Here is a 27,966-nt window from a genome sequence, read left to right on the forward strand (position 1 = left end):
AAACATTTCTGTCCTAAAACGGCCCCGTGGTGCCAAATCCAAAGGCTCACATGAATTTTAATGATAGCACTGGAGATTTCAAGAAAGTTTCCCAATTGCTTCAGAAGACTTCCCTATCTCTAGAGTATGTGTTACCTTTCTCTCCCTCTGGAGCTGTTTTGGAGGGAAAGTTTGAGAAATGCTGATCCAGAGACCAGAGGGTCCTAAATGTAAGTCCACAGACAGTTCTGAGTGGGCTGTACGCAGGAATCACTTGTGACAATTGCTGAACACTCAGATTCTTTTGGTCAAAGAATTTATTCATTTATTTGACTGAAAGAGAATATAAGCAGGGGGAGTGGCAGGCAGAGGGAGAGGGAGAAGCAGACTCCCTGCAGAGCAGGGAGCCCAATGTGGGGCTCGATCCCAGGACCTTGGGATCATGACCTGAGCCGAAGGCAGATGTTTAACTGACTGAGCCACCCAGGCGCCCCCTGAACATTCAGATTCTTATGCCCATCTCAGAAAGCCTAACGCAGCAGGTTGGATCAAGGTATGAGTGTGTGTTCACCTCTGTCTAAATTATTAGTGGGGTACAGTTCACATGCAGTGAAAATGTACATATTGTAAGTGTATGGCTTCATCCGTTTTGACAAATATTTATCCCGTAGGCTATCACCACACCTCTGACATGCCCCTTACCACTGGCTTCTCCCGGAAGCACCCACTCTTCTGATTTCTATCACCATGGATTAGTTTTACCTGTTTTAAAACTTCTTGTAAATCAATGTTTCTCAATCGGCACTACCCACATTTTGGGTTGGCTAAGTCTTCATCGTAGAGACCTGTCCTGGGCATGGGAGGATGGCTGGCGGCATTCCTGGCTTCCATCCAGGAACAGCCTCCACCTGCCCATTATAACAAGCAAAAATGTCTCCAGACATTGCCAAGTGTCTCCTGAGTTAAGCACTAGTAATAGAAATTGAATGATATGGTGTGTATTCTTACGTATGGTGCCTTCTTTCTTTCAGCACATTTTGGTGATTTTTCTCTGTTGTTGAGCATACACAGAATTCATTTCTTTTTATTTTTGAAGAGTATTCCATCATGAAAACGGGCCACAATTTACTTATCCATTTTCGTGTTGATGGACACGTGGGCTGATGTCAGTGTGGGGCCAGGACGAGTGAAGTTACTACCAGTATTCATGGCGAAGGCCTTTGTGTAAACATATATTTTCATTGCCCTTGGATGAATACCCAGGAGAACATTTGTTGGGCCACAGGGTAGAGAGGAGTTTACTATGTCCGAAACTCCCAGTCGTCCAAAGTGGTTTCCTATTTTCCCTTCAGAGCAATGTATGAACGTTCCCATTGTCTCCCATCCTTGTCCGTCCTTGGTGTTACCACTCTGTTTCATTTTAGCCATTGTAGTGGGTGTGTAGTAATTGCTCTATTTTTTATGCCTTCTTGGAAAATTCTCCCAAACTGATGTATTAGTTTTCTAGTGCCACCTAACAAATCATCTGCCAAATTAGTGGCTTAAAATAACACCAGGTCGGGGCGCCTGGGTGGCTCAGAGGGTTAAAGCCTCTGCCTTCGGCTCAGGTCATGATCCCGGGGTCCTGGGATCGAGCCCCGCATTGGGCTCTCTCCTTGGTGGGGAGCCTGCTTCCTCCTCTCTCTCTCTCTGTCTGCCTCTCTGCCTACTTGTGATCTCTCTCTGTCGAATGAATAAATAAAATCTTAAAAAAAAAAAAATAACACCAGGTCACAGTGCCTTAGGGTCAGAAATCTGGTCCTGACATAGTTGGGTCGTCCAGAGCTGCGGTCATCTCAAGGTCTGACTGGGGCAGGATCTACTTCCAAATTGTTGGCAGGATTCCATTCCTCATGGGCTGCTCTGCCCCCCCTTGCCAGCCAGGGCTCTCCAGGCTCCCTGGGCAGCTCTCAACATCACAGCCTGCTTGTCAGAGGGAGCAGACAAGATGAAATCTAATTCTCTTGCAAGCTCATCTCCCTTGTGATATCTCATCACATATCCTCTTCACCAGAAGGAAGTCACGAAGTCCAGCCCACACTCAGAGGTGAGGGGCCCGGGAGGCCCCTGTCAGGCCACCTGCCTGTCGGACCACAGCTTGGTCTCCACCAGAGTTTCTCACACCATCTGGGGGAGAAGAAACGGTTTTATTTCATTTTAACATTCACTCTTCTCATCACAAAAGAGTTCATGGGCAGACCCAGTGCGTGAGCCCTACTTCTCGTAGCACTAGTCTAGACCTCAAGGTCAAATGGGTATTTCCAACATTTGTTGAGGGGTTGTAATGCTCATCTCTGTGCTGAAAGCTTTAGCCCGGTTCACTTAGTTAATCCTACATCCAACCCCAGGAAATTGGTGTGTTGTTGTCAGCAACCCCATTTTACAAATGAAGAAACTGGGGGCACAGAGAGGTTCATGAATCAGACCCAGGATCATATAGCAAGTAATTGGCAGAACGTGGGCTCCAGCTGCGCTGTCTTGTTCCAAAGCTTGAACACCTGACCCCCAGGCTCCATTTCCAACTCTGGGCTGCATGTCAGTGTGCATCATTACCAGCATCAGGGGCCAGAGGGACGGAAGCTGGCAGGTTCCTTCCTCTAGCACCGCTGGAGGAGGGCGCTTTGCTCTTCTTGGTTGCGGACCCTAGCCACAGTGGCCTGTGTTTGACATGCTCCAAATGCCCTGTGTCCGACTCTCTCCCCCTCTGTCCTCTCCTTTTTTAAATTCAAGTGAAAGGGAAGAAGCCATCTGTCCCCTTTCCCACCCGGAGTCTGCTTCGCCCACCCGTACCTTCCTGGGTGCTGGGATGCTCGAAGACAGACGCCCTAGCTCAAGAGCCCAATGTAATAAACAGCCTTGAGGTGAAAAAAATCAATCATGTCACGAAAGGGGTTGCCTGACGTCTCTGGTAAGGTTAAGCGTTTGTTTACAGATCATTAGCTGCATAATTAATTTCTCTTTTTCCCACACAGGCCCCATAAGGGAAGGACAGCATCTGTCTTGCTCACTTCTGTGTTCCTGACACTTAGCATAGGACCTGGCCTGTAGTAGGGCTCAATAAATATTTGTTCATTAAATGAAGGCTCGCCCCTCCCTCCCCCCACCATCTGTCTTAGCCTGGATGAGGGAGAGCTGAGCCTGCCTGGAGGCCTCTGTCCGGCTCTTCAGCAGGAAGTATGAAGGGGCACAGGAGGGAGGGGGAGGAGGCCACACACAGGGGGCGTCACGGAGCCGGGCCACCCCCTGGCATTGGGACGATTGTCGGAGGTGGCATCTTCCCAGAGGTGACTGAAGATACTTTTGGGAGGGGCAGGCAGGTGGAGAGGGGAAGAACTCAGGTCTGGCTTCCAGCTCCCTATGGTCAAGCCCCCCTGCCCAACCCTGGCCCCCTACCCCATGAAGTGTTAAGTCTTGGCAAATCAGGGTTGTCCTTGGGTGGGTCCAGAGTGTCCCTGGGTGTCTCACGCACCTCAGCTGCCCCTGAGAGACCCCACGACAGGTGGCAAGAGGGGAGTGGGATGGACATGAGCATGGTGAAGCTGCTCAGAGTCCACTCCAGGCAGGAGCAAGGGGCCCGAGGCCCCGGAGACAGGCGAGGCCAGGACAATGTGCAGAGACCCATCAGAGGGGCCTCCTGGCTCCGTACCGGTCATGCCAGCACAGGTGGGTGTTTCCCTCATTGTTGAATGTCTGTGTCCCCGGAAACACTCCCTGATTCAGTTGGTGCCCATATTTCCACCCTGAGTTCAAGGGACAGTGGGGGAAGGATCCGCACTTCCAAATCCTGTCCCTCATGCCTTGCAGGGTTAGGCTCTAACATGGGCCCTTCTCTGGGAGTCTGCTTCCCCCACCCGGGGAGCCTCCCTCCTCCCGGCCATTCTACCTTGCCCCCCACTCACCCCCCTCCCTCACTCCCAAACCTCTTTTCTGCTTCTTGGGCACTGAAGTTCCAGCTGTTAAAAGAGGAAACATAGATGTCCTTGAAAGATGAGGCAGAACCAGACTTTTGAAAGGCAGTAAATAAGGTTGGACGAGAGGACAAGAGAGGCAATCAGCCGCTGCTTTTCCTACTTGGAGAGAGTCATGTAGCAGCCATCAGACTCTGCTCTCAGCCCAGTGAAGGCCCATGAATCACTCTCCTCTTCGGGGAGCCCTCGCCACACGGGATCTTATATCAGCTGGATGCCGAGACATTCAGGAAGCGGGAATGGCCTCTTACCAGAGGCAGTGGTGTCCTGGGATGTTCAAGAACAACGCAGTGTGCCTCAGTTCTGGAGGCTCCTGGCTGCAAATCCCAAAGACGCCGATCCCAACTCGAATAATCAAGAAGAACAATATTGCTTGTGTGACCACCGGTGCAGAGGTGGGACACCAGGCTTGGCTGGTTCAGTGGCTTGAGGACACTGTCCCCAGAGAGAGTTTCCTTTTTTCTCTCCACCCTGCTGTCCACCATGTCAACTTTGTTCTAAGACTGGCTCATCTCATAGTTGCCAGACAGGGCCACAGGCTTCCTGTCCGGCTGGGGAGAGAATCTCTTCCACCATTGTGAAATGCAAGTCCTTCCATTCTGTCTGGGTTGGCATTCCAGGACAGGCACCAACTCCTGTGGTGGGAACAGCACCCAAGACCTGATAGGATTAGGCTAAACAGGTCCCCACCCGCCGCCACCCCACTGCTGGGCCTGCGGTGGGACTCAGAAAACCTGGCGATCTGGAGGAAGGGCAGCATGGAGAGGATGGATATTGGTGGACACCCAAGAAAACCCCAACTATGTGCCCTGGAGCTGCATTTTAAGCTCTTATCAGAGGCTCCTGAGCTCTTCAGGGGCACACAAATGAAGACCCAGTGAGTAGGGAGGAAGGCCGACCCAGGCCTTGCAGAGACTGGAGGCAACGCAGAGCGAACCTCACTCAGAATTGAGCCCAATGATTATTTTCCCATGAAAAATGCAGAATGAGCCAAATCTGATTCAGCTGGAAATCCATCAACATAACCCTCTTCTGAAGTGATTGAACTGGGATGAAATCAAATATGAAACTACAAAAGTATCCCCCAAACCAGCCAAACAACCTTAGTTCTGGACCCAACAAGTGACAACAGGGTGGCTCCAAGAAGGGGCTGGGTGTCCAGCGGCCAGTGGGAAGCCTTTGCGCTGAGGAACAGGAGGGAGCAGCAGGGGCTGTCGCTGCTCAGCATCCAGCATCCAAGACAGACATGGACTTTTTTTTTTTAGAGAAGCAGCTGCAGGGCTGTGGAAGTGACGCAAATTTGGTGTCAAAATATCTGGAGGCTGAACTATATACCACTTGTCAATGATATGACCTTGAACTTCCTCAAGCCCTTTTCCTTGTTGTACAATAGTATAATAAGGATAACCCAGACTTGGATGAAATGTTGGAGGTGGGCGCCACTTTGTGGAGGATAAAAAGATGTGGGGACATCAGTCGTTGCCCCAGTCAGGAGGGCAGCCCCCCCGCCACCACCCCGTCCCCTCCCCACTCGCCACCCTGCTTTCCAATCCGCCCCTCCTTCAAGTCTAGCTCATGCCCTGGCTCCTCCCTAATGCCCTCCCTGGCCTCCCAGACCCCTGCTTGCCCTGTGCACGCACCGTCAGCTCCCACCCCCTCCCCTCCACAGACACCTACACAGACTGCCTGCCGCCCCCGCTTCTGGAACTGCTGTCCCCAAAGGCCAAATACACCTGTTATTTACTCTCCAGTGAGTGACCAGCTCCCCAGATCACCTGTACCTGCAAATAAAGAGCTGTGTCTCCTACGTCCTCAGAGGTCAGAATGTAGGAGTGGCACCCGCCTAGAAATCACCTGTCCTTTGAGGGGACACCTCAGAGAGGTGAAATGACCTGCCAAGAGCTGCTTGGCTCTGGAGGTCGGGTCAGCACCAGGAGCCAGGCCCCTTGGTGCCCAGTGACACAGTCAGTGGGGTGAGGGTGTGAGGGGGGACCTGATTTTGCAGATCATACGGGTCTCTCTGTGGGGGACTCGTCACGACGTGTAAGGGTGACACATGTTTCTGATGGGTGGGTGTTGGGCCTGGCAAAGACTTGAAGGCAGGGAGGGGATCCGGGGCCACAGTGACAGGGGCTCTGGGCCAGGCTGGTCTAGGTATAATCCTGCCACCCCCCCACTGTCTGCTCGTGGGAAGCTTCGTTGCACTGAGGTCAGAAATGCTTTTCGAGCCCCACCGTGGCAGGCACACCCAGCAGAGATCGGGATGGTGGTGCCCTCATTTGGTTGTACTATCGTCCACTGGGCAGTGTTTCCGAGAGAGGAATAAAGTGTTTTTAACCCCCTAAGTCCCTTAGGGTGTTGGGAGAGAAAGGACCACCATGACCCACACGGTGGCGAGGAGACACCAGCTCCTGCCTCTGGCCCCTGGGAGCCCTGGTGATCTCCTCATCTGTTATCCAGACAGTTATGAATCCCTTGTCCCCAAGGTCTAGCCTCCCTTGAGAATGGTCCAGGACAGAGTGTCAGTGAAGGCATAATGTCCAGGATTTGTCCCAGGGTAGTGGAATGCAGAGTGTGCAAACACTGTGAACACATGCTTTGAAATAGTGTGTGTGAACTTGTCAGCGCTGACCCTCTGCAGGACTGCCTCACCCCAGCCCTCCCCTAGGCCCCACGCCCCAGTCCCTGGTCACTCCTGTCACTGGAGAGAGCAGTCTTGACCCCTGACTGGCCCCTCTAGCAGCCACAGAAAGGGGAGAGACAGGAGGGCCAGCACAGGGGAGTAGGAGGCTTCTTGGGGGATGCTGCCATGGCTCCGTACCTGACCCAACTTGAGGGCTACATTGTGGGGTACCCAGCCAGCATGTTGAGATCCAGGTCCAGTCCTCAGTCCCTGATTTCCCTGAGACTGGCAGACCTCTGATATTGCTGCCTGGTATATAAGTCTGAATCCCTCCGGTAGAAGATATCTCAGTCCCTAAGGGAGGGATGAAGATTCCACCTGTCTGTGTGAGGCAGCCCTGCAGACTTCAAGCTTCACAAGCACGCGGGCCTTTGTGTAAGGAAAAAGATGCCCTTTACTCCAGGGGGACTAAGCTCCCACCTCAGGGCACACAGCTGGGCAAGTGGTGCACAGACTGCATTTTGACCCCCATTGCCCCTCATCTAAGCTCCTTTGTGCAGTGCACAAACCATGCAACTAAATATGGCAGCCCTAGCCAGAGTTTTGTATTACATACTCCCTTTGAGCAGGCACTGCGGGCACTGGGGACACAGAAGGAGCAAGACAAGACATGCATGATCCCTGGGCTTACAGGGCTCACACAGGATTGGCCACAAACAGGCCAACCTATGACTACAACAATATAGAGTGAGCTCAAGCCTATCCAGCCAAGAGCATGATGTGGGGAAAGGGAGGGGACAGGCATGGTGGAGGGACTTAATTCACAGCAGGTAGGGAAGGGGTGGTTTCTGGGGGATGGGTTGGGGCCAGGAAATCAGACCCAGAAAGAGTTCAGCCTATCTGAGAAGCAGGGAGGTCAGTGGCTGGAGGGGTGCAAAGGGAGAATTCTGGGACATCAGAAAGGTTAGTGGGGCTGGGTGGGGCAAGTGCTTGAAGGTCACTGCTGGAAGTTTGGATTTTGTTCAAAGTGTGGTGAGACCCCTGGCCCTTCTGAGCCACTGGGTGGAAGAGGGAGTGGGAACCGACCAGAGACAAGTGGCCCGGGGGATAACCCCTGGGGGCTCAGCAGAGGACAAGGATCAGGGGAAGGAGGGATGGTTGAACAGGGCCCAAATCTCACTGGGCCCTGCCACCGCTCATGATGTCATGGATTCTGGTGGGGTTGGAGGTGACATTTCGACTTCTGGGGTGCCTCGCCTTGGAGCAGAAAGGGACCACAAGCCTCACTCTGCCCCTCGTGACAGATCAGGTCATAGTGTCTCCTTTCTGTGGGTGGCACGCAGGTGGGAGGTCCTCTAATGGACTAAGCAGAGTGATGTGTGTTTGCAGTTCAATGTTAAAAAGTCCACGGAGCCCGTGCAGCCCCGAGCCCTCCTCAAGTTCCCAGACATCTACGGACCCAGGCCAGCTGTCACAGCCCCGGAGGTCATCAACTATGCAGACTATACTCTGAGGACCACGGAGGAACCCGCTGTCCCTGCCAGCCCCCAGGCCCCAAAGGACAGCCGCCTCAAGAGGCAGGTCACGGAGGAGCTGTTCATCCTTCCTCAGAACGGTAGGGGTCTCCTGCCCTTGGTTCCCCACCAGGTGGCACTCTGGGGGGCGGGTCTAGCGGCGTCCCTGTAGATGCTGGGCCTAGCCCAGCCCCAGCGTCAGTCCGTAGCTTTTGGCCCTGGGCAAGCAGGTGGGCCCGGGGCCTTGGAACCACAGTGCTTTATTCTCCCAGATATGTTGCTACAGTGCCTCCCTCCAGGGCCTCCAGCTTCCCACCGGGCAATGGAGAGTCCTTTTCAAGTCTGTAGAGAAGTCCTGATTAATGATTAGATCACAGGCTTTCAGAGTCATGGGTTCAGTTCTCATGTACTCGTTGGGTGGCCTTGGTCATGTTGCTAACCTCTCTGGGCCTCAGTTTCCTCATACATAAAATGGGACTGCACTTTCATCTGCCCCATAGGCTTGTTGTGCAGTGTAAATAAAATAATGTGTGTAAAGTGTTCAGCCCAGGGAGTGGCACAAAGGACATAATCACAGCACACTGTTACTATGGTGTTCCTCTTCTCCTTCTCATCAATGTGGACTTCAAGATGTAACACCTTCAGGGGTACGGCGCTATGCTGGGCACTGGGGCAGGTACGCAAAGCAGACACCATCCTTAAACCAAAGGAGCACGCAGGCTTTCACAAGGAGGCAAGAAATACAGCCAGGAGAATGGTTGTTGTGTGGTTTGGGGATTTTGTTTGTGTAGTTGGAGACAGAGATGGTGGAAGAGGAATCAGTGAACTGATTCTGGCATTGACCCCGATTTTTATGCATCTTCTGGCCTGGGTCCAACTGTATTTCATTCTGGCCAGTGGACAGCACCCCCCTCCAAAACCCACCCAGGACCACAGTGATTAGTCCGGCATTTCTTCAAGAACAAATTCACATAGTGCCTGTGGTATGAACGAAGCTGCTCCACTTTTAGCCTCCAGCCTACATTTTATTTTTATTTTAGAGATTTTTTAAAAATTTATTTATTTGAGGGAGAGAGAGAAAAGCATGAGCGGGGTGGGGGGCAGAGGAAGAGGAAGAAGAAGACTCCCTGCTGGCCAGAGAGCCCGATGCAGGGCTCGATCCCAGGGCCTTGAGATCATGACCTGAGCCGAAGGCAGAGGCTTAACCGACTGAGCCACCCAGGTGCCCTGAGAGACCTACATTTTAAATAGACGAAAACAGACCCATTGAGGACTCAAGAGCTTACACTTGGAGGGTGGGGAAGAGCTTGTATGAGGAGCCTTGAGGGTGGATGGTTGGAGTCCTAATTTCTCAAAGCCCAGATGAAGCCAGGATTGGATGCTTTCCACCAGGAAGAACAGGAGAGGATGTCAGAGTCTGGAACTTTGAAAAATTCAGAGCATTAGCTCATCTTCTCTTGGTCATCATTCCTCTTTTTCTTTCTCCCCCCAGAAGCCAAACACCAGCCCTACAGAAAGCTATCAGGAATTAATTCTTCAGCAAATATTGACCACAGGCATGGGTGTGCCACAGAGGGAGATGCCAGATCAATTGGATGTTGTCTCTGGGATGCTGAACATGTCCTACTCCCACCCGCAATGATCCCCAGCACCCCCCGTGGGGCTCAGCGTCCTGCTTCTAGAAGCTGAATCCATTCCGCATTTCCAAGTGATGCTGGCTTTGTTTTGGTTTTGGTTTGGTTTTGAAATTGAAGGCTAAGGTTGTCTGAGAGCAGAGAGCTCTGGGTGCCAGGCCGGCCCTTTCTGTCCCTGACCCTGCTGTGTTCCTCTGTGTAGGACCCTCAGAAGCCACATGGGTCCTGTGTGTGTGTTGGTCTCACTTTACGCGTTGCTCACAGCCTGGTCAATCTGTTCCTGACTTAGACATCAGGGGAATTGTTCACCACTTGCACGAACCTCATAGCGAGGAACTTCATTTAGGAAGTTCAATGGTCCTTCAAGTAGCTACTCTCTAAATTTGTTCTGAAAATCAAAATTTTTTAAATTCCTATCTGCCTCAAGTGGCGTCTGCTACAGCTGCTGGAACCTCTAATTCTTGGAGTGTGTTTGAGTGATGGCAGTCTTCCAGATGTTTGGCTCCAGTGCAATGAAGGCCAAGTGAGCAATCTTGGTGGGTTTAGGAACGTCTGAAATAAAGCTGCGGTCATTCATTGGTTCCACAAGCATTTATTGCACCTGCACTGAAGTCACGTCCACAAGCCCTGACCTTGCCCCCAGCATCTCCTCCTGATTCATTTCTCTCACATTGATCTCTATCCGTGAACTCCTGCAGAGCAAGGATGAGACTCCAGGAGACGCGGAGCTGGAGACCTGAGCTTGGTTTGCCTGAAGCAGGGTGCCTGGACCACACATGCTCTGACAGTTTCCCTTCTCGAAAGTTCACCAGGGGCTGAGTCCTGGGCCAAGTACTTTCCCCACTTTATTTCATTTCGTGCAAGTAACTCTAGGAAGGAGGAACTATGATCATTCCCATGGTAAAGATGAGGAAACTGAGAAGTCCAGGGTCACATAACTATTACAAGGCAACAAGGTGTGACACCAAAGCCTGAGTCTTGCCCACTGGGTGGCGACAGTCCTTCAAAATGTCATCCTGGGACCACAGGTGTCACCCTGGTGTGGCCACCACAATTTGGCCCCCCAGTTATGGAGCTTTCAGTTTGCATTCATGGTGTACGTGGCAGATGGGAAAGCTGTGATCTGGAAAATGGGACCCTAATAGAGGTGGCAGTGACGGCCTTCCCTCTCTTGACAGGTGTGGTTGAAGATGTGTGTGTCATGGAAACCTGGAACCCGGAGAAGGCCGCCAGCTGGAACCAAGCCCCCAAACTCCACTACCGTGTGGACTATGACCGGCAGAAGGCAGAACTGTTTGTGACTCGTCTGGAAGGTATTACTTTTATTTGACTTCCACGGGCTTCCATGTGCCCATCTCCCCTGGAGGAGCTGGGCGGGAGGGATGGGAGCACCTGTGGCAGAGGGAGCACTCTGTAACCAACAGACCCTGAAATGTGTGGGGTTCTCCCCTCCTCCAATAGAACATCCAAAGTGGAGAATCCTGGTTAGCAAACATCTTTACTCCAAGTGGTGATTCAGAGGCCGGGCTCCTTCCATCAGGGGCCCCTCAGTCCTCTCAGGTCTCCTTGTCATCTGTATCTAGCAGGTGGAAACAGAGGGAGAAGGAGGAGAGAGAACAGCCTCCCCCTTAAAAGCCATGACCTGCATAGACCATGCATCCCTCCCGCTCACTCCTGGAACTCATGGTCACTGACTGCCAAGGAGCCTGGGAAGTGTGGCTCAGTGGGTGCTCAGCAGAAAGAGGAAAGGGGGTTTGGGTGACTAGCTAGCTCTCTCTGTCACAGGTGCCTTTGACATTGAATGGAGCTTTGTGCTGGATATGAAGGGTGTTCTGAATGGGCAGCAAAGTTTCTGTAATCCAGGAACTGGGTGGTCTTTCCAAGGGGATCACGATATCCCTGGTGTTCCATCCCCAACAGTTCATTTTGCCATCAGCAAACAAAGCTGAGGCTTAGCTAAAGAATTGGAGCTAACAATAGTCCATTCTATGGCTCCTGGGAGTTGGGAGCTGTGAGCAGGAGAAATCAGACTTTTGTATTAAATGTTATGTTTTTAGGGGGTGTTTTTCTTTATTATTCTCTTTCAAGATTTTTTAGCCTTTTCATATCCTTGAGTGCATTTGGTTTTCACAATAGTCCCATTTAACAGATTAGGTAACTGAGGTCTAGCAACCTCGGGTGACTTGTCTGAGATCGCTCCCGCTATTGGTGCTAAAGCCAGGACTAAACCCAGTGCCCTTGGAGCCGGGTGGAGAGTACTAGCGGGATACGTGGCCTCAGTCCTTCACCTTCTCTTTGGGAAAGGTCAGCTACCCTTTCTCAGGTGATCATTGAGTAGCCAGCCATAAAAGCACCAGGGGTATAAGTTTCTGGAATAAGCCCACCTTGGGAAGCATTAGAAACACCAGAGTTCAGAATGAGAAAACAACAGAGGTAGTGGCCAAGTGATGTGTGTCACAAATGGTTGTGTGGTAAATATTGAAGGTACAGAACAAACAAGAACAGGATCGGAGCACAGAAGTCATCGCCATTCGTGGGTCTTGGCGTCTTGGGGACACGTCAGGGTCATGAGGTGGGTAGGGCTCTGGGAAGGACCCTATCCTGTCCCTGTTCTCCCAGGAACCAGCATGAGCTGACACGGGCTACCTCGGGGGAGTTCCAGCCATGGTGGTCAGCCTGGGGGCTCCTGTGCTCCTGGGGTCATGACCGTGAAGCTGGATACGGCCACTCCAAGCCAGCATGAGCCGCCCCCGTCCCCTAGTTCTTGCGAAGTCCCACGACTGTGTTACTATTTCCCTGGCTGCAGCTGTGACCAGCGGCCACGATGGAGGCTGTGACTGCTACGTCCAAGGCAGTGTGGCCAACAGGACCGGCACAGTGGAGGCCCAGACGTCGCTGAAGAAGCGGCAGCTGCACACCACCTGGGAGGAAGGCCTGGTGCTCCCCCTGGCGGAGGAGGAGCTCCCCACAGCCACGCTGCGCCTGACCTTGCGGACCTGCGACCGCTTCTCCCGCCACAGCGTGCTCGGGGAGCTCTGCCTGGGCCTGGATGGGGCATCTGGGCCTCTGGGGGCCGCCCAGTGGGGTGAGCTGAAGACTTCAGTTAAGGTAGGGTTATGTCTTTCCAGGAAAGGTGAAACCCGTTGGTGGAGCTTGGGGTGATGGGACTGGGCCGGCGCTCACGCAGCAAGCTTCACAGACCCTCCCGGCGCGCGTGCGTGCCTGTGCGTGCAAGGAAGATGAGAGTCGTGGACGGGGTGGAGGGCTGCAGCAGACCACAGCCCAGGCTGTGGAATTCCCGGCGTCTGATTTGCTTCTAGCTTGCTTGCCATCGTGGAAAATGTGTTATGAGTGTGTTATGAGTGTGTGGATTCTAATGCTGACAGTAATACCCCATCTGAATTCATGTACACGCCCTTTGTCCCTCCTATGTGCCAGGCACTGCTGGGGAGATGGGCACCACATAGGACGCCTTTATCCCTAGAACTTACAGACCCAAGAGATAAATTGGAGCAGACAAGTGATGATATGGGACATGGGTTGAATCCTAAGACACCTAACCGAAGTGCTCTGATGGAGAGTTCTAGAAGGCATGGTGGGAAGTAGTGTTTGTGCTGGGCTTTGAAGGACGGACTGGGCTGGGGGCAGAGCCCAGTGCTCTGGGGCCCCTAGCCCTGGTTCCCCGCACCCCTCTGCTGCTGCGGGAGCTGAGAGAGGGAGAGAAGGGTCTGCCGAGAGGCTGAGCTGTTCAGGCGGGGGTTCTTGGAGAACAAACCGGTATTCCTCACAGGCCCGGCAGTGAGGGGTCGGAGAGGTCAAGGCCTTGGGATGGTATGTGGTTATTTAGCCCATCAAGGCCTAAATCAGGATCATTTAGGATCCTTTAGGATCGAGGCCTCCTTCAAGGGTTTGCCACAGTGCAGCCTAGCGGGAGCCTTCCAGGGACCGGTCTCAACCAGCGGATCAGTGCCTTATGGGGGGACTGCATAGCCTACAAAACCCCATGTATTTACTCCCCGGCCCTTTACAGAAAACTTGCTGACTGCTATGCTCGAGTAATAAAAATACTACAAAGGGCATTCATTTTTGAGTACTTACTCTCTGTTCATCTGTTGCTGTGCTTAGAATTTTACTTCAGTCCTTATCTAGAGCAGCTAGGCAGGAACGACACCGAGACTCATTTACAGGGGTGGGGCCTGGGGTCACCCAGCTGGGACACCGCCAGCTTGGCCTTCCGGCCAGCTGGGTCTGGCTCACTCAGTCCTGTGCTGCCCTCTGGTCACCGCCTACGAGGCCCCCCTCCGAGGGGACCTCTCCTGAGGGACACTTTCACTCCCCGCTGGCCCCCTTTAGACTATCATCTCCTCCTCGCCTTATTTTTCTTTCTTTCCCAGCCACAGACACTTGATAAAAATTGACAGCCACTCTCCGCTGGAGCCAGGCTGATCTGCAGCAGGCTCCCTAATGAGTGTGCAATTTGGGCCCCGAGCGGAATCACAGCCCCGGCGTGGGGGAGCGAGGGCTGGGAAGAACATCGGACACTTGTGGTCCATTCAGCTGCCAAACCAGCTTTCTCTGGAGGGGGAGGGCCTCCCCAGGGCTTCAGGGACTTCCAGCCAGACGGCTCAGACCTGCTGTCACTCCCCTAGGAGAGCAAAACGCATCCCTTCATCCTGGGAACACCTTGCCCAATTTCCAGCACGTGCCAGGCCCTGTGCCAGGAGCTGGGGGCACAGCAGTCATTCAAGGGGGTGGCCCTGGCCCCAGCTTGGGGTTGTGGGCTGGGGTGAACAAGGTGGGTGGAGCCCTCCGTGACCACAGCCCTGAGGCCTCTCTCCTCTAGGCCAGAATGGGTTAACCTAGGGGCCGTCTGTGCCCCGGTTCTCGCCGGAAGACACTTAGCCAAACAGTGGCGTCACCCGGGATCGTAGAGCATCTCCAAGGGCATCTTGGATAATTCATTGAGAGCCCAAGAGCAAGTTGGTGGGCAGGGTGAGGCTGCAGAACCGAGGGGCAGGGGCTGCTAAAATTGTCGGTCTGGTACAGACGGGGACACCCCCGGGGCTCTAGGCACCCCGGCACGAAGGGGACGAGCCCCTCACAGGCTGACGCGCCCAGGATCCTCCCGCTTGGCTTCGGGGGAGCAGGACACGGAAGCCAGATTGTCCTGTGACTACAGCCCAGGCCCACCGTGGACTTCCAAGAAGTGGTCTGGAGCCAGGAGGCTGGGCACATCCCTCTGGGTGCCTGGACAGGTCCCTGGGCCTAGCTGCTTCATCGGGGAAAGCTCCGGGTTAGAACTTGGGCTGCGGCATCAGGCCAGACCTCCACTAAGGCTTCGCTTTGCTGCTTCCCTTCCTTGGGCTGCGGGACTTCGGGCAGCGATGTGCCCTCTGGAGGGTCAAGACCTTATGTTCAGAATGGGAACAAGTTAGCGTCGCCAGGGTGATTGTCAAGATTCAGCAGGATGTCTCCCCCTACTTTCTCACAAACATTTATTGCGTGTCAGCTGTAGGCTACGTGCTGGGGAAGGGCTTTGTGGAGCCCCAGCCTCGGCGGGATCGGTAACACAATTGCACCTAGCACACAGTAAGCGTTTAAATAGTCTTCACAGCTATTATTCATGCCCTTGCAAAAGTCCCTGGTAGCTCCCAAATCATTTTGTCATGTGACTAGTTACTTAGGACCAGTTGAATCTTTGGGGTCAGTGGGGTCATGTCGCAGACATCCCCCCACCCTGGAGAAAAGGGGTGACCCGGGCAGAGGGCTGGCCAGCTTCCTCCTGCCTCACTCCCAAAGCCCACACTGGCTCCTATTCATCCAAAAACAATATTCCCACTTAATCATCTCGAAAAATGCGGATTGTCCTTCCTCGATGACCGATGGTGATCTTCTGAGCAGACAGTTCCACAGCGATTCACGTGGGCCCCAGGCTCACTGGGTGGATGTATTATTATCTCCATTTTACAGATGAGGCCCTGGAGGCCTGGGGAAGTGAAGTCACATGTTAAAGCACAGACAGCGCTTGGAAGGCAGGATTTCTCAGCCCTCTGTGGTCCGGGGCTAGGGCGTACACACTTTTACCGCCTTGGGACTGTGACGGACATCTGCCTCCTGGGTCTGGGGGGGCTCTTTGGGTCATTTTTGTCCCTCGGTGGATTTGTTGAAATTCCAAACAATTGCTTGTCGGAATTCCAGTGGAGACACTCTGGAAAGCCACCAAAGGAGGCGAAGTGTGTTGGACGCTTCGCAGAGGCGTCTGCCCACCCCCACCCCCCGCAGAGTGTACTTATTGCCAGGGGCCTCTGGTGCCCTTTCTACCATCGCGTGCCCAGCTTTTTTGTTGACACGGTTGGCCATTCTGTTGACCGAGCAGGGCTGCGCTCAGCATCTGTCATCATGTTATTGACTCTCAGCCCTATAGGGGCTGGAAGGAATTATCTTCTCAAACAGAGTAATGAATCACACCTCTCCGCGGCCCCTGGAGCCTGACCGGTCGATGCAGTGGTTCTCAAATTGTGTCCCCTAGAACCCTAGTGTTCTATAAAAATACCCCAAGAACTTGTGGGAGGGAAAGGTGAAGGATGAGAAGGGGTCCTGACCCTCTGTTCCTGCCACGTCCTAAGTGGCATCTCTTCATTCTGTTTTATATGTCAGGTTTGAATATATGATATTTGGAAAATCACATTTTGTGGCAAATGTAAACCTCTTATTGAAGCTCACACTCCATATCATTCCTCTGTGCCCTCCTCCCTTCTGCAAGAAAGCAGCATTGGTGGGTGAAGGGTTTCTAGGATGCCTATTGGATACAAGACCAGTGGGACCCCAGCCTCAGCGGTAGCTGATGGGTCAGAAGCCACTCCTAAGAGAAATCCCCCTCCTTCATCTTCTTTGTTTCAGGAGCCGTCTGCAGGAACTGGGGAGGTCCTTCTGTCCATCAGCTATCTCCCGGCTGCCAACCGCCTCCTGGTTGTACTCATTAAGGCCAAGAACCTCCATTCTAACCAGTCCAAGGCACTCCTGGGGAAGGGTGAGTGAGACTACACTCCCTTCCTTACATTCATTTCCATATACTCCCGGGCCAGTCCCTTCATCGGGCCCGGGTCCGAGTCACCTGGAGCTCCCGACCCTGCAGGTGCACGTGCGGAGAACCAGTCTCACCCGTGGGTCAGAGGAAGCAGAGGATCGGACCAAGGAAGCCACAGAGCATAGTACCTGGGCTGTAGAGAGGAAACTTAGCTCAGCCCATTGCCCACACGGGACTGTACTGACCTCACCAGCAGGTGTCCGGAAGGCGGGGCGGTCGTCCCGTCTCAGCTCACCATCCCTGTGTGCCCTGCACCCAACCCCAGTCTCTTCTCTCCTCTCAGTCTTTGTTGAGCTGCCGCCCCCACACCAGCTGAGTGTGGGCGCTGGCAGAAGGTGTGTGGGTGCATGGGCTGAGACGGCCTGAAGCTTAGGGCGTCTGTGCCCCATATACCCAAGTAAGCCTCTCTCCAACATTCCGGGAGCCTCGGTTTTTCCTTCTGGATACCCCAGCACAGACAGACACCCGCCCCCCGAGTCTTGGGGACCAAACAGGCTCTCTTGTCGGAGCAGGAAAGCAGCACTGGTTAGCAGTATGATACCTGGACCCCACGCCAAGTGCTCAGAGCAGGATATAAATAACCAGGTATTTATAGCAGGACACAAAAAAAGAATTACCACCGTGTTCAGAATCTCTGAGCAAACAATTTTGGGCAAATGAAATCAGAAGCTCTGGTCTTGCCTCCAGATCCCCCAGCTGAAGGCCAGAATTCCGTGCCTCCTTTCCTCATCCCCTCCGGACAATTCTTTGCCTCCTGCTCCTTTTTTTTTTTTTTTTTTTTTTTACAGCTCCTGTCAGGACAATTACGACACAACACTTTGTCTCTCAAATCTATCTGCTGAAATAACAAACTAGCCGCATGGGGGTGATAATTATCGCCATAAATACCAAGGAACAATTATTTTCCCATTAGCTTCGGGAACCTTGACTAATGAAAACGTAATTCAGCATCGGAGCCTAGCGAAGTTCCATGCAGGCTTGTCCTGTGACCCGTGCTACTGTCGGGGAGGCGGCGGGGAGCAGCTCTATTGGCCCAGAACCCAATGGGGCCTGGGCAGTCTGCTCTCACCCTCCACATGAAGCCGGGCTGCTCTAGTAATGTTTACAAAACAACAAAGGAGAAGAACTCAACCCATCAGCAGGAGACCTTCTATCTTAATAATCAACAAAAATGCTGGGAGGGAGAACCAAGGGGATGAAGACATGGGGATGGCTTTGTTTTGCTGGTTGAGTTGAAGGTCAAGTTGTGGTACATCGGAGGCACTATCTGGAATCTGGGTTGATGTGGGACACGAAGACTCTTGGAAGGGCTCATAGCAGGTAGTGGTTCCAGCTTGACCCAGTCATGGGCTACCCAGTGACCACCTTGGTGTGTCGTACTATCGTGGGTTTTCCACACTATGGCCTAAGTTCTACGGAGGCAGGAAGTTTTGCTGTAACCCTATGTCTAGTGCCTCACAGTGGGCATTTAATCATTGCTGAATGAATGCGTGGCCCAGTGAGGAGGGTGCTGCCGGCAGAGGGGGTGCAGAGAGAGGGAGCCTTAGGGTACATCTTTAGCCAGGGACCCTGTCTCTCCAGCCCTCAATCAGAGCATTATCCTGGACCGTCCACACCCCACAGGCTCACCTTTCTGTCTCTCTTTCCCCCAGATGTCTCCGTCAAGGTGACCTTAAAGCACCAGGCACAGAAGCTGAAGAAGAAACAGACAAAACGGGCCAAGCACAAGATCAACCCCGTATGGAATGAGATGATCATGTTCGAGCTGCCCGACGAGCTGCTGCAGGCCTCCAGCGTGGAGCTGGAGGTGCTGGGCCAGGATGAGGAGGGGCAGAGCTGTGCCCTTGGCCTCTGCAGCCTGGGCCTGCACGCCTCGGGCTCTGAGCGCAGCCACTGGGAGGAGATGCTCAAGAACCCTCGCCGGCAGATCGCCATGTGGCACCAGCTACATCTGTAGGCAGCCGCCCGGGCTCCTCCCCTTCCGGGCCCCGCCCCGCCCCACCCCGCCCCTCCAGCCCTGCTGTCCTCTGCAACGTCGTCTTTGTGCCCCATCCTCATTCTGACACCCAGGAGACAGATGTGTTTGCAAAGGCTGGGACCCCGTGCCTCTCCTAGTACATAAGTCTCTCCAAAACATGAGCAGGGCGGGGTGGGGCGGTGTGTGGAAACGGGACATTCGGGTGGCACCGAGGAAGGTACGGTGCTCCTCTGTGCTATTGCAGAGACCCTTGTCAAATACAGACCACATGCGGTTTTGGCAGGTGGACTCAGGCCTGATGCAGAGAACGCATAACGTGAAGAAGAATGAGCGCAGAGAATGTGGCTCTTTAAAAACGAGCATTGCAAGAACAGTGGAGGACATAAAGCATCCTGGATCAACTCGTAGAGTTAGGGATTGGGAACGGGAAAGGGTGGAATGAAATCTCAGCCAGCATGACATCGTGCCCCTGACCCATGGCTGTCACCCAGTGGTTCTCGAACCCTAGTGTGTGAAGAATCACCAGCAGATTTCCTGGACCCGCCCGCTGACACTCCAGATCAGTATTCCTGGCCACGACCCCGGCACCTGCATTTTTACCAAGCTCCGTGCGGTTTTGATGCAGAGGTTGGAGCACTGCGCTAGGAGAAATCCCTTCTACAACATTCCAGACAGGTTTCCCCAGTCCTTGTCAGGACTCCCAACACCCTGGGGCAGCCGGTTACGAGGCTGGACATCTCAACCGTCAGTGTGAAATTTAGGAGGCCTCTGGTTTTGTTTTCTTTTTAATTTAATCATTTTAATTCTTAATATTTTTCCTTTGTGCTCTTCAGATCCTGTTCTTGGACTGGACTTTGTGCTTTTTATTGAAGAACTCTGTTGTTTTAACTCAAAGTCCGTTTCTGTTATCCTCGGGGAGATCTTCCTTGACCGGGTGTGGGTGGGATTCCCCTGTTTGTCACGAGGCGCTTGTTGTCACGCCCACCAGCATCACCAAAGTGACCCTCTGAGACAGATTCATCTTTCTCAGCGTTCCAGCCACTGCAGGAGGAACAGGAGGCACGTGTTGATTTAGGCTGTTCTATCTGGCTGCCTACAAGTGGCCGAAGAAGGAAACTTGAAATAGAAAAAAAGTCTTGCGCGAATGTGTCTCCCTTCCTCAATTTTCAGGGCCTGCCACTTTCATCAGTAAGTAACCAGCAACTTGGCTTCAAATTCCTACCTTCTTATTCCAAACAGCTGTCCACGTGGTCACTTAGACACTGAGTCTCGCTGTTGGGTATACCATTTGCCCAGGAACCAGGATTCGCGGGTTCTGTTGTTGGCCGGCTGTCAGATGGGACAAAGGATATGGCAGCTCTGTCTCTGCGAATGATGTGGCAGATGAAAGAGAGCTCAAACACCGGAGGTGCTCTCTGCTAGAAACAAAGCACAGCCCCAGGCAGGTGACCTTTAAGCCTCGTGATGGCAGCTGACAGTGACTAGAAGGGACCAGAACCATCCCAGGCACTTACAGAACTATGGATTCTGCATTCGGGCTCCTTGCTACTGACACCTAAGCTCTGGGCTTTCAAATGTCACCCAGTCCTGTCATCTGCAAGGGAACCCCTGGGTGAGGTGGGTAAGGGCCTGCTTCAGGCCTGTGACGAGTCAGGCCACTCTTGGCCTCTCCCTGAGGATCGGAGCGGGCACCTCATCACCTTTGGTCGTGATTTTCCATCTCTGTGCAGAAGAAGAAAAGCATCCCAAGAGACAGAAAAAATATCGAATCCCTGTTTAATTGGCAAGTTTTTCAGGTAATTGGAGAGTTTGCTCCTTAAGGTTAGTCACCTCCTGCCAACATTTTTTTTTTTAACTTTTTTAGGCAAAGCATTTGTTGGTGATTCCCTATGGCATGTTGCTAAGACTCCCCGCACACTCTGACCTCCTGGTTTTGGCCAGCATGGCCCCAAGAAAACAAAGCATTTCCTCTGGGGGCTGGCCGGTACTCTCTTCTCTGTAACACCCGCCACTACAGTGTAGAAAAGTCTGGATTCTGGACTTAACATCAGGAAACACAAGTTCTGCTTCCTTATAAATCTATTCACCTGCCTCACAGTTACACTGAAGGGTGTTGGAGGTAGACTGAGCCAGAAACATCAGCTCTACAGACTATGGTCTTTCCATCACAGGCATCCATGTCTTTGTGTCTTAAGGGTTTCATTTTCCAGAATCCAGACTCAAGGTTGCCCTGGACAGGAGTCAAGTGCCACCACAGAACAGTGTCGACCACCACCTCACTTAGCGGGCAAGCGCAGGATCGAGGGAGGTCTTGCGTGGGATTTTGTCCATTGTCTTCATTGGGGTGTTCCAAGAAGCTAGAATAAAGCTAGCTGATGGCCCTCAATAAATATCTGTTGGATGAGTTAATAAGTGCAGGATAGATGGGGGACCAGACAGAGAAAGACACTGTAAGTGGTATAAAGGTCAGTCTGCCCTGAGTTCTCCATGGCGAAAGCATCAGCCATCTGATGGCAATTCACAGCCCTCCGTAGACGTGTAATGAACAATAGAGGAGGATATAATTGCTGTGGTTTTCCAGCAGAGCTCTGTCTTGGTGAATTTCAAATTGCCCAGAGACATCAGGCTGCCACATCAACGGACTCGAGGAATCTTCGCGTCTGGGTGCCTTGTACCAGATCCCTTCGCAATTTACTACCAGCTTAGAGTAAGCGGGTCTGGGTGAAATCAACCGATCATTTTTGAAAGGCACGCCTTGTACTTCGCCGGGAGCGTTTTCTAAAAAGGGCATGGAGCGAGGTTAAAATAAAGGGAGAACCCACCATAGACCAGGCTGGGGCCGCCGAGGTGACCTGGTTCTCTCCTAGATACAGCGAAGGGGATAGAGAACTGGGAGCCCACCCTCATTAACCTGTGGCTCCACTGCCCACATCAAATCAGCGTGTATCTGCCAGGTGCCCATTGCTCCAGGCCTCGCACAGGACTGTCCATTTCACTTTGAGATACGATCCTTGGCGTGGGCTGAGGGACCCGTCACTCCAAAGGACACTATGTAGAGAGGGGAGGATGCAGAAGAGGCTCTCCGGGGGCAGTTTCTTGGGGATGTAGAGGAGTCTGAAGGGGAGGAAGCTGCAATGTAAGCCAAACTGAGGCGAAGACCCCCAAAAGAGAGACCTAGTCCTTGTGATCTGTTTCTGCTGCCTGTGTTTCTTGTTGTCAGTGCTAAGTGTGTGTTTGTTTCTCGATCATGAACTGAAGCACAAAAAGACGCATGAGACATTGTAGTCATATGTCTGGTGTCACACTTGGGAGCAAAAATCTCTCAGTGGTAAATAAATAATTTCCAGCGGGGTCAGGGGCCCAGTGTTTTCTTTTTTCTTTTCGCTTCGTATTTGAGACACATCAGATGCACAGACAATAATTTTTTTTTTAAGATTTTATTTATTTATTTGACAGAGAGATCACAAGCAGGCAGAGAGGCAGGCAGAGAGAGAGGAGGAAGCAGGCTCCCCTAGACAGCAGAGAGCCCGATGCGGGGCTCGATCCCAGGACTCTGAGATCATGACCTGAGCCGAAGGCAGCGGCTTAACCCACGGAGCCACCCAGGCGCCCCGCACAGACAATAATTTGATAAACACTCATCATTACCCGCTGCCCAGTTTTAGAAACCTTGATGAATGCCATCGAAGTCCCCTTGGTTTCACTCAGGAGAGCGTCACGTTTCTCTCCACCACGTGTCTCCACCCCTTCCCTCCAGGTATACATAAACCCTGAGCAGCCAAAGAGTACTTTTGCGTTTTAAACTTTATTTAACTTGCATCCCACTATTTGGGCTGCACATGAAAATTTTGAACTTGACCCCTGCAGATCTATGTAGGTCTAGCTCGTTTGTTTATTTATTTATTGACTTACGTATTTGCCGCTCTATCCTATTCCATGGTACGGAGAGGCCATGGTCCTATTCTCTTAGTAACGTACATTTAGAGCTTTCTTTGTTTTTTCTATCATAAGGCTGCTAGGAACATTCTCATGCATGTCCCCTTGTTCCCGTGTACAAGTTTCTCTAAGGTATGTCCCCAAGAGTGAGTAGAATAGCTGAATCAGGAAGGGCTCTCTGTACATAGCTGTGCACGTGTGAGAGTGTGTGTGTGTGTGTGTGTGTGTGTTCATTCTCAAGCCCCCTGGTGGCTTTGCTTGAACACCAAATCCAAGGTCCTACACAGGTGCTGGGATGCCGGCCTTGGTTCTGGCCTCTTGGGGGCTCTGCCTTCATTCTTGAGAAGAAAAATCAGGTAGGAACTAGAGACTTCTTTCTCAGACATCCCCCAAAGAAATACTCCTATCACTGGGAGATCAGTGCATCAGCCAGTGGTTCTCCTGCACTCTAGAAGGTGGACCGGAACAAGGGGACTTCTGGAGGCCTGTCACCCTAGGTCCTCCTGGCGGCTGCCGCAGCCCAGCCTCTGAGGCAGAGCCTCTGGCATCAGGCAGAGGGCAGGGCCTGAATTTTATAGTCAGTAGAGAATTAGCCAGGGCTGATTAAAACCAAAGTTCTCATAAAAGAGAAATGATCCATGAAGAGAGCCATGAGATGTCTTTGCTTTCCAAGTCTGTGTGTGTGCAATTCCTTATTTTATATGCTACACATATTTCTTATACTGTAATGACAACCAGAATTTTTAGTTTCATAATTAAGTAGAAGTTGGTCCTATCCCACAGAGAGCTAAGTATACAGACTGTGTTTCACGGGTAACTATGACTATGGCCCACAGGAGCCTAAAACTAACATCTAAGAGTCCGGAAGAGAGAAGAGTTCATTAATCACTTGATATAGGGCTTTCCACTGAACCGCCTTACATAATAAGCTCTGTCCCTGCATATAAAACCCACTCATGCCTAGAGCACTGCGGGTAGGAGCCAAGAACCTACATCCCAGCGTGGCTGTGTCACTTCGCGGCCTTGGGCAAGTCACTTGCGTTTGGGCCCCCCGTGTCCACGTCTCTGAAATGAATTTGGACCCAATGATCGCTTGCTTTAAGGTATTAGGATTCTGTGACCTAGACCGGCAACGATTTACATTTCATACGTAGTTTCGGTCTCCTGTCTCGTGCATGAAGCAAGAAAACCCACCCACCTGTGTTCCTGCCCTCTTTGCCCTGTGCCTGGGAGGTCCCGCCAGCATCTCTGACAGTCACCCACTCCCTGAGGCGAAACACAATGTCACCTGAGGCTCTGAGTCAGCCTCTCTCCTGTGCTCTACTCTTAATGGAGCTGGCGGTAATTTTCCACCCAAGAATTTCTTTCTTTCTTTTTTTTTTCTTTTTTTTACTGCCAGTTAGAAGCACCACCATTCCAGAAGCTCAGAAGACCAGCATCTGTTCTGTCTCCCTTCCCCCAGCAGACACCTGGCAAGGCTAGAGCCACAGGAGGTGCTACGGATAAACTTAGGCTGTTCGGCATTTTCTTGGTGCGAGTGTTGAAGGACTGCACCCCCTTCTCCCCTCCTTTTCCTCCTGCAGGTGAGCCTGCACAGATGGTCCTTGGCATGAACCTCAGAAGCTTCCCCAAGCCAGAGATGGAGGCAGACACCTCTCTGGGGGGAGGTGAGAGGAAGTCGGTCTCGGGGCTGGAAGCCAGGCGTCGCCAAGGAAACCAGTCTAGTGGTGACCACCGTGTGCTCCAGTGGTCCCGGACGGTTCTCCTTCAGCTGGGTGTGGTCTTGCAAGTGGCCTAGGCTGGAGCAAGGTTTCCCATTCCAGTTTCCCAGCACTCCTCCTTGGTGTTTCAGGACCGCCCCTTGGCAAGTGGGTGTTGGCAGGAATCCTGCTTCAGAAACCCCGGGGGCTCAAGCCAGGGACAAGCAAGGAGAAACTGGTTTTTCCAGCCAAAAAACAAACAAAACTTCTCTGTAGCCCCTTTTTTCTTTAAAAGCCAGGTGGGATGTGCTCTGGTGGCAAAAGGAGCACCCTCAGGGTCTCAAGGCTGGGAGGGGAAAGGTGAACCCCCCCCCATTTAGGCAGAGGCGTCCAAGTCAGCAGGCAGAGGAAGTGTTAGTGGCTATGTATTACAAGTCACAGGCAGTCCCCTCATCCAGGGTAGCTGCAGGAATTCTGGGGGAACCAGGACGGCAGTGGGAAATCACACAGCTTTCTAGCACCTACATCCTGATCTAAGAGGTAACAATATAATGATAATGATGACATATAGCATGTAGTAGCCCACTGCTCTGTGCTGGGCACTGAAGACAGACTCAGATAAGTGACAGCTTGTAAGAGGCAAAGAGGGGACTGAATGGGGTGTTCTCGAACCCTAAGTCCAGGCTCTGATACATGGCCAGTGACCAAGACTCTTCACTGCAAAGGTAATTTAGATGCACTCACAGTGGCTTTCAAGTGTTGCCTAGGACCGTGGACTGAGAATTGCCAAGCTGGAAAGAGCTGGAAAGTTCTCTTTCCTGGGGAAAAGAGGGGACACCTGCCTGCATTGGGAGGGACCATTATTCAAGGGACAAGAGCAAGTTGGAGTGGAGTATCACTCAAGGGAGCACCTCAGGGGCCACCCCGCCAGCATTGTTTAGAGAAGAGGTGGGGTCAAGGTCAGATGTAGCCAGGTTTGTGCATGGTCATCCTGATCAAATGAAGAAACCAGTGCAGAGACAGAGGAAGTGGAAGAATCCAGGACTTCCCCCGGTGGCCAATACAGCATTAATGGGATTATACTTTTGTCAAGGGGCTGCTTAAAGTCATTCGTTCAACCTTTCACTGAACATTAAATACTTACTATGTGACAGGAGCTGCACACAGTGGGATATTAAAAACTCTCCACTTTTCCCTTGTGGGCTTTACAATCTCAAGGGGGAAGACTAGATATAGAACAATCACACACACACACACACACACACACAGACACACAGACACACACAGACACACACACACACACACACACACACACACACATGGTGGCACACAGAGATAATGTCATAAAAGGAAATACCAGGGGGAACACTGAACAGTGCCTTGAGGGTGGCTATCTAGAGAGGGACCCCAAAAGACGAGAAGAGTTGGGGCACCTGGGCGGTTCAGTGGGTTAAGCCTCTGCCTTCGGCTCAGGTCATGATCTCAGGGTCCTGGGATCGAACCCCACATTGGGCTCTCTGCTCGGCAGGCAGCCTGCTTCCCCCCTTCTCTCTGCCTGCCTCTCTGCCTACTTGTGATCTCTCTGTCAAAAAAAAAAAAAAAAAAAAAGACGAGAAGAGTTCAGCCATACAACCATCCTGGGGGAAACCATCCTGAGCGGAGGGTGCGGGGTATTGGGAGGTCCTGAGGCAGAGAAGAGCTTGGTGAGCTTGAGGAACAGAGCAGGGCAGTGTGCCCGGAGCTCTGTGCGAAGGACACAAGCTGAGGCCAGAAGGTAGGCAGGGGCTGGACTACATAAGGCAATGGTCAAGCTCGTGGACTTTGGAATGCACTCCAAGGGAAATGGGAAACCACTGGAGAGGGTTAAACAGAGAGGACACCATGACTAGATCTGTGTTTTCAAAAGATCACTGTAGAAACTGTCCCGTGGGGGGAGCTTCTCAGGTCTTTGGGAGACTGGCCAGCAACCTGAATCTTCTCTCTGAGTTGAACTCAACTTGTCCTTTGCATCTTGGAGAGGGTTGCTGGGGAGCTGCTTGGGAGAAAGGGGAAGGAAGGGAGTGGGCTAGACTTCATGGTCTTTACCCCATCCTCCAAACCCTGCTTTGGGGAGAATGACCTCATGGCCAAGTGCAGATGGACCATCTTTCTGTTCTTTGCTTCCCGGTGATGGAATCATTCACAAACTCCAGACACGGTTGCCAATATGTCAAATCTGGATGGCCAGCCGTGCGGTGCAGGCAGACCCTGGTTCACCTGGGCTGCTCAGACACGGACAGCTAGGCCCCTTTGCTCCTTCCTTTCTTCTTCCCCCTCCTCTGGGAAAAGAAGAGAACCAGAACATTCCATGGGAACTGTGCAGTGGCTTTCACAAGAGCCTCTGATTGACCAACTGGAGGGGATGGGAGGGTCGCAGGCTGGGAGGAAGATGGCAGGCACTAAGAAGACAGAGGTTAAAAAAGGGGGAGAGGGATCGGCTCCTAAAAAAAAGCCAGACTAAGGGAAGCAGACACTGAGAGTAGGAGAGCTCCGCATCCTGAGAAGAAGGAATAAAAACACTTATCTGTGTCTTTATTGAATTTATGCCGATCTTCATTCTAAAACAATTTGGGCAAAGTGCTGCTGATCGCCCATCACCAGGTCAGTGCTGTTAGCAAACCACCGGGGAAATGCTCTTGAGAATCGAGCAAGGCAGTCGGAGGGAGGGAGAATCAGAACAACAGTCCGTTGGCAACAGCTCTGCGTGCTTCCTCTAAGATCTTTTGTGGCGTAAAGGCATGTGGGGGCAGTTAGATTTATTTTAAATGGTTTTAGTTACATCCCCTTTGGGTCAGATGGGTGGGTGAGGCATGTAGGTTACCTGCTGGAAATGGACTCCACTGGGGAAAGAGTCAGGAAGGGGCTTCTTCTAGTTCCTCCCAATGGGGCAGCAGGCAGGCTCCCAGCCTGACCCTGGAGCCCTTGAGATGGGACCCATTCTGAATGGCCTAGAGCCCAGGCCTGGGATGGAGGCAAGGAGGCAGAGATTTGACTTTGGCGAGTAAATTTAAATGCTTTTATTAACAATCTTCTTACATTACAAGGATAATATGACAAAAGGAAAGTTTCTGCGTACATATTATGATAAACCAACATAGCTCTATTTGTATCCAGTGTTCTAGGCCCGTCACACAGGTACTATAAAGCGTAGTCTGCAAAATAATAACATCGAGAGGTTTTTTTTTTTAAAGAAAGAAAGTATTAACATATTAATATGTATGTGATAATAGACTCCTAGGTATTTCCCCCCACCCCCACTTTATTTTTCCTTTGTGATTGAAATGAACCGGTTCAGCAGCGTGGGGGTGGAGAGAAGGAGAGAGGGCCCGAAAAAGAGCAGATTGGATTGCTGGCTCTTCCCCAGAGACCAAAGTGAAGACGGAGGGGTGCCCGAGGGCAGCCTGGCCCTTGTCTTCTTGCGAGCGGTATTGTAACCGGTTGTCCTCCCCTGGATGGGGGGCCCGGTGCC

At 52.2% G+C, this 27,966-nt stretch overlaps 1 protein-coding gene across 1 annotated transcript in view; it reads left to right on the top strand.

Moving 5' to 3' along the window:
• LOC111150038 (synaptotagmin 13) overlaps window positions 1–22,173 on the top strand; it is a 44,288-nt gene extending 22,115 nt beyond the window's left edge. The window contains exons 2-6 of the mRNA XM_022507358.1: window positions 7,999–8,224; window positions 10,936–11,070; window positions 12,564–12,865; window positions 16,658–16,787; window positions 18,497–22,173. Of these exons, the coding sequence (XP_022363066.1) occupies window positions 7,999–8,224; window positions 10,936–11,070; window positions 12,564–12,865; window positions 16,658–16,787; window positions 18,497–18,801 (1,098 nt within the window). The 3' untranslated portion in view covers window positions 18,802–22,173. The remainder of the gene's footprint in view (window positions 1–7,998; window positions 8,225–10,935; window positions 11,071–12,563; window positions 12,866–16,657; window positions 16,788–18,496) is intronic.
• The last annotated feature ends 5,793 nt before the right edge of the window (window positions 22,174–27,966 follow it).

The sequence above is a fragment of the Enhydra lutris genome, unplaced genomic scaffold, assembly GCF_002288905.1.
Source record: "Enhydra lutris kenyoni isolate GAN:26980312 unplaced genomic scaffold, ASM228890v2 scaffoldscaffold22, whole genome shotgun sequence".
Classification (NCBI taxonomy): domain Eukaryota; kingdom Metazoa; phylum Chordata; class Mammalia; order Carnivora; family Mustelidae; genus Enhydra; species Enhydra lutris.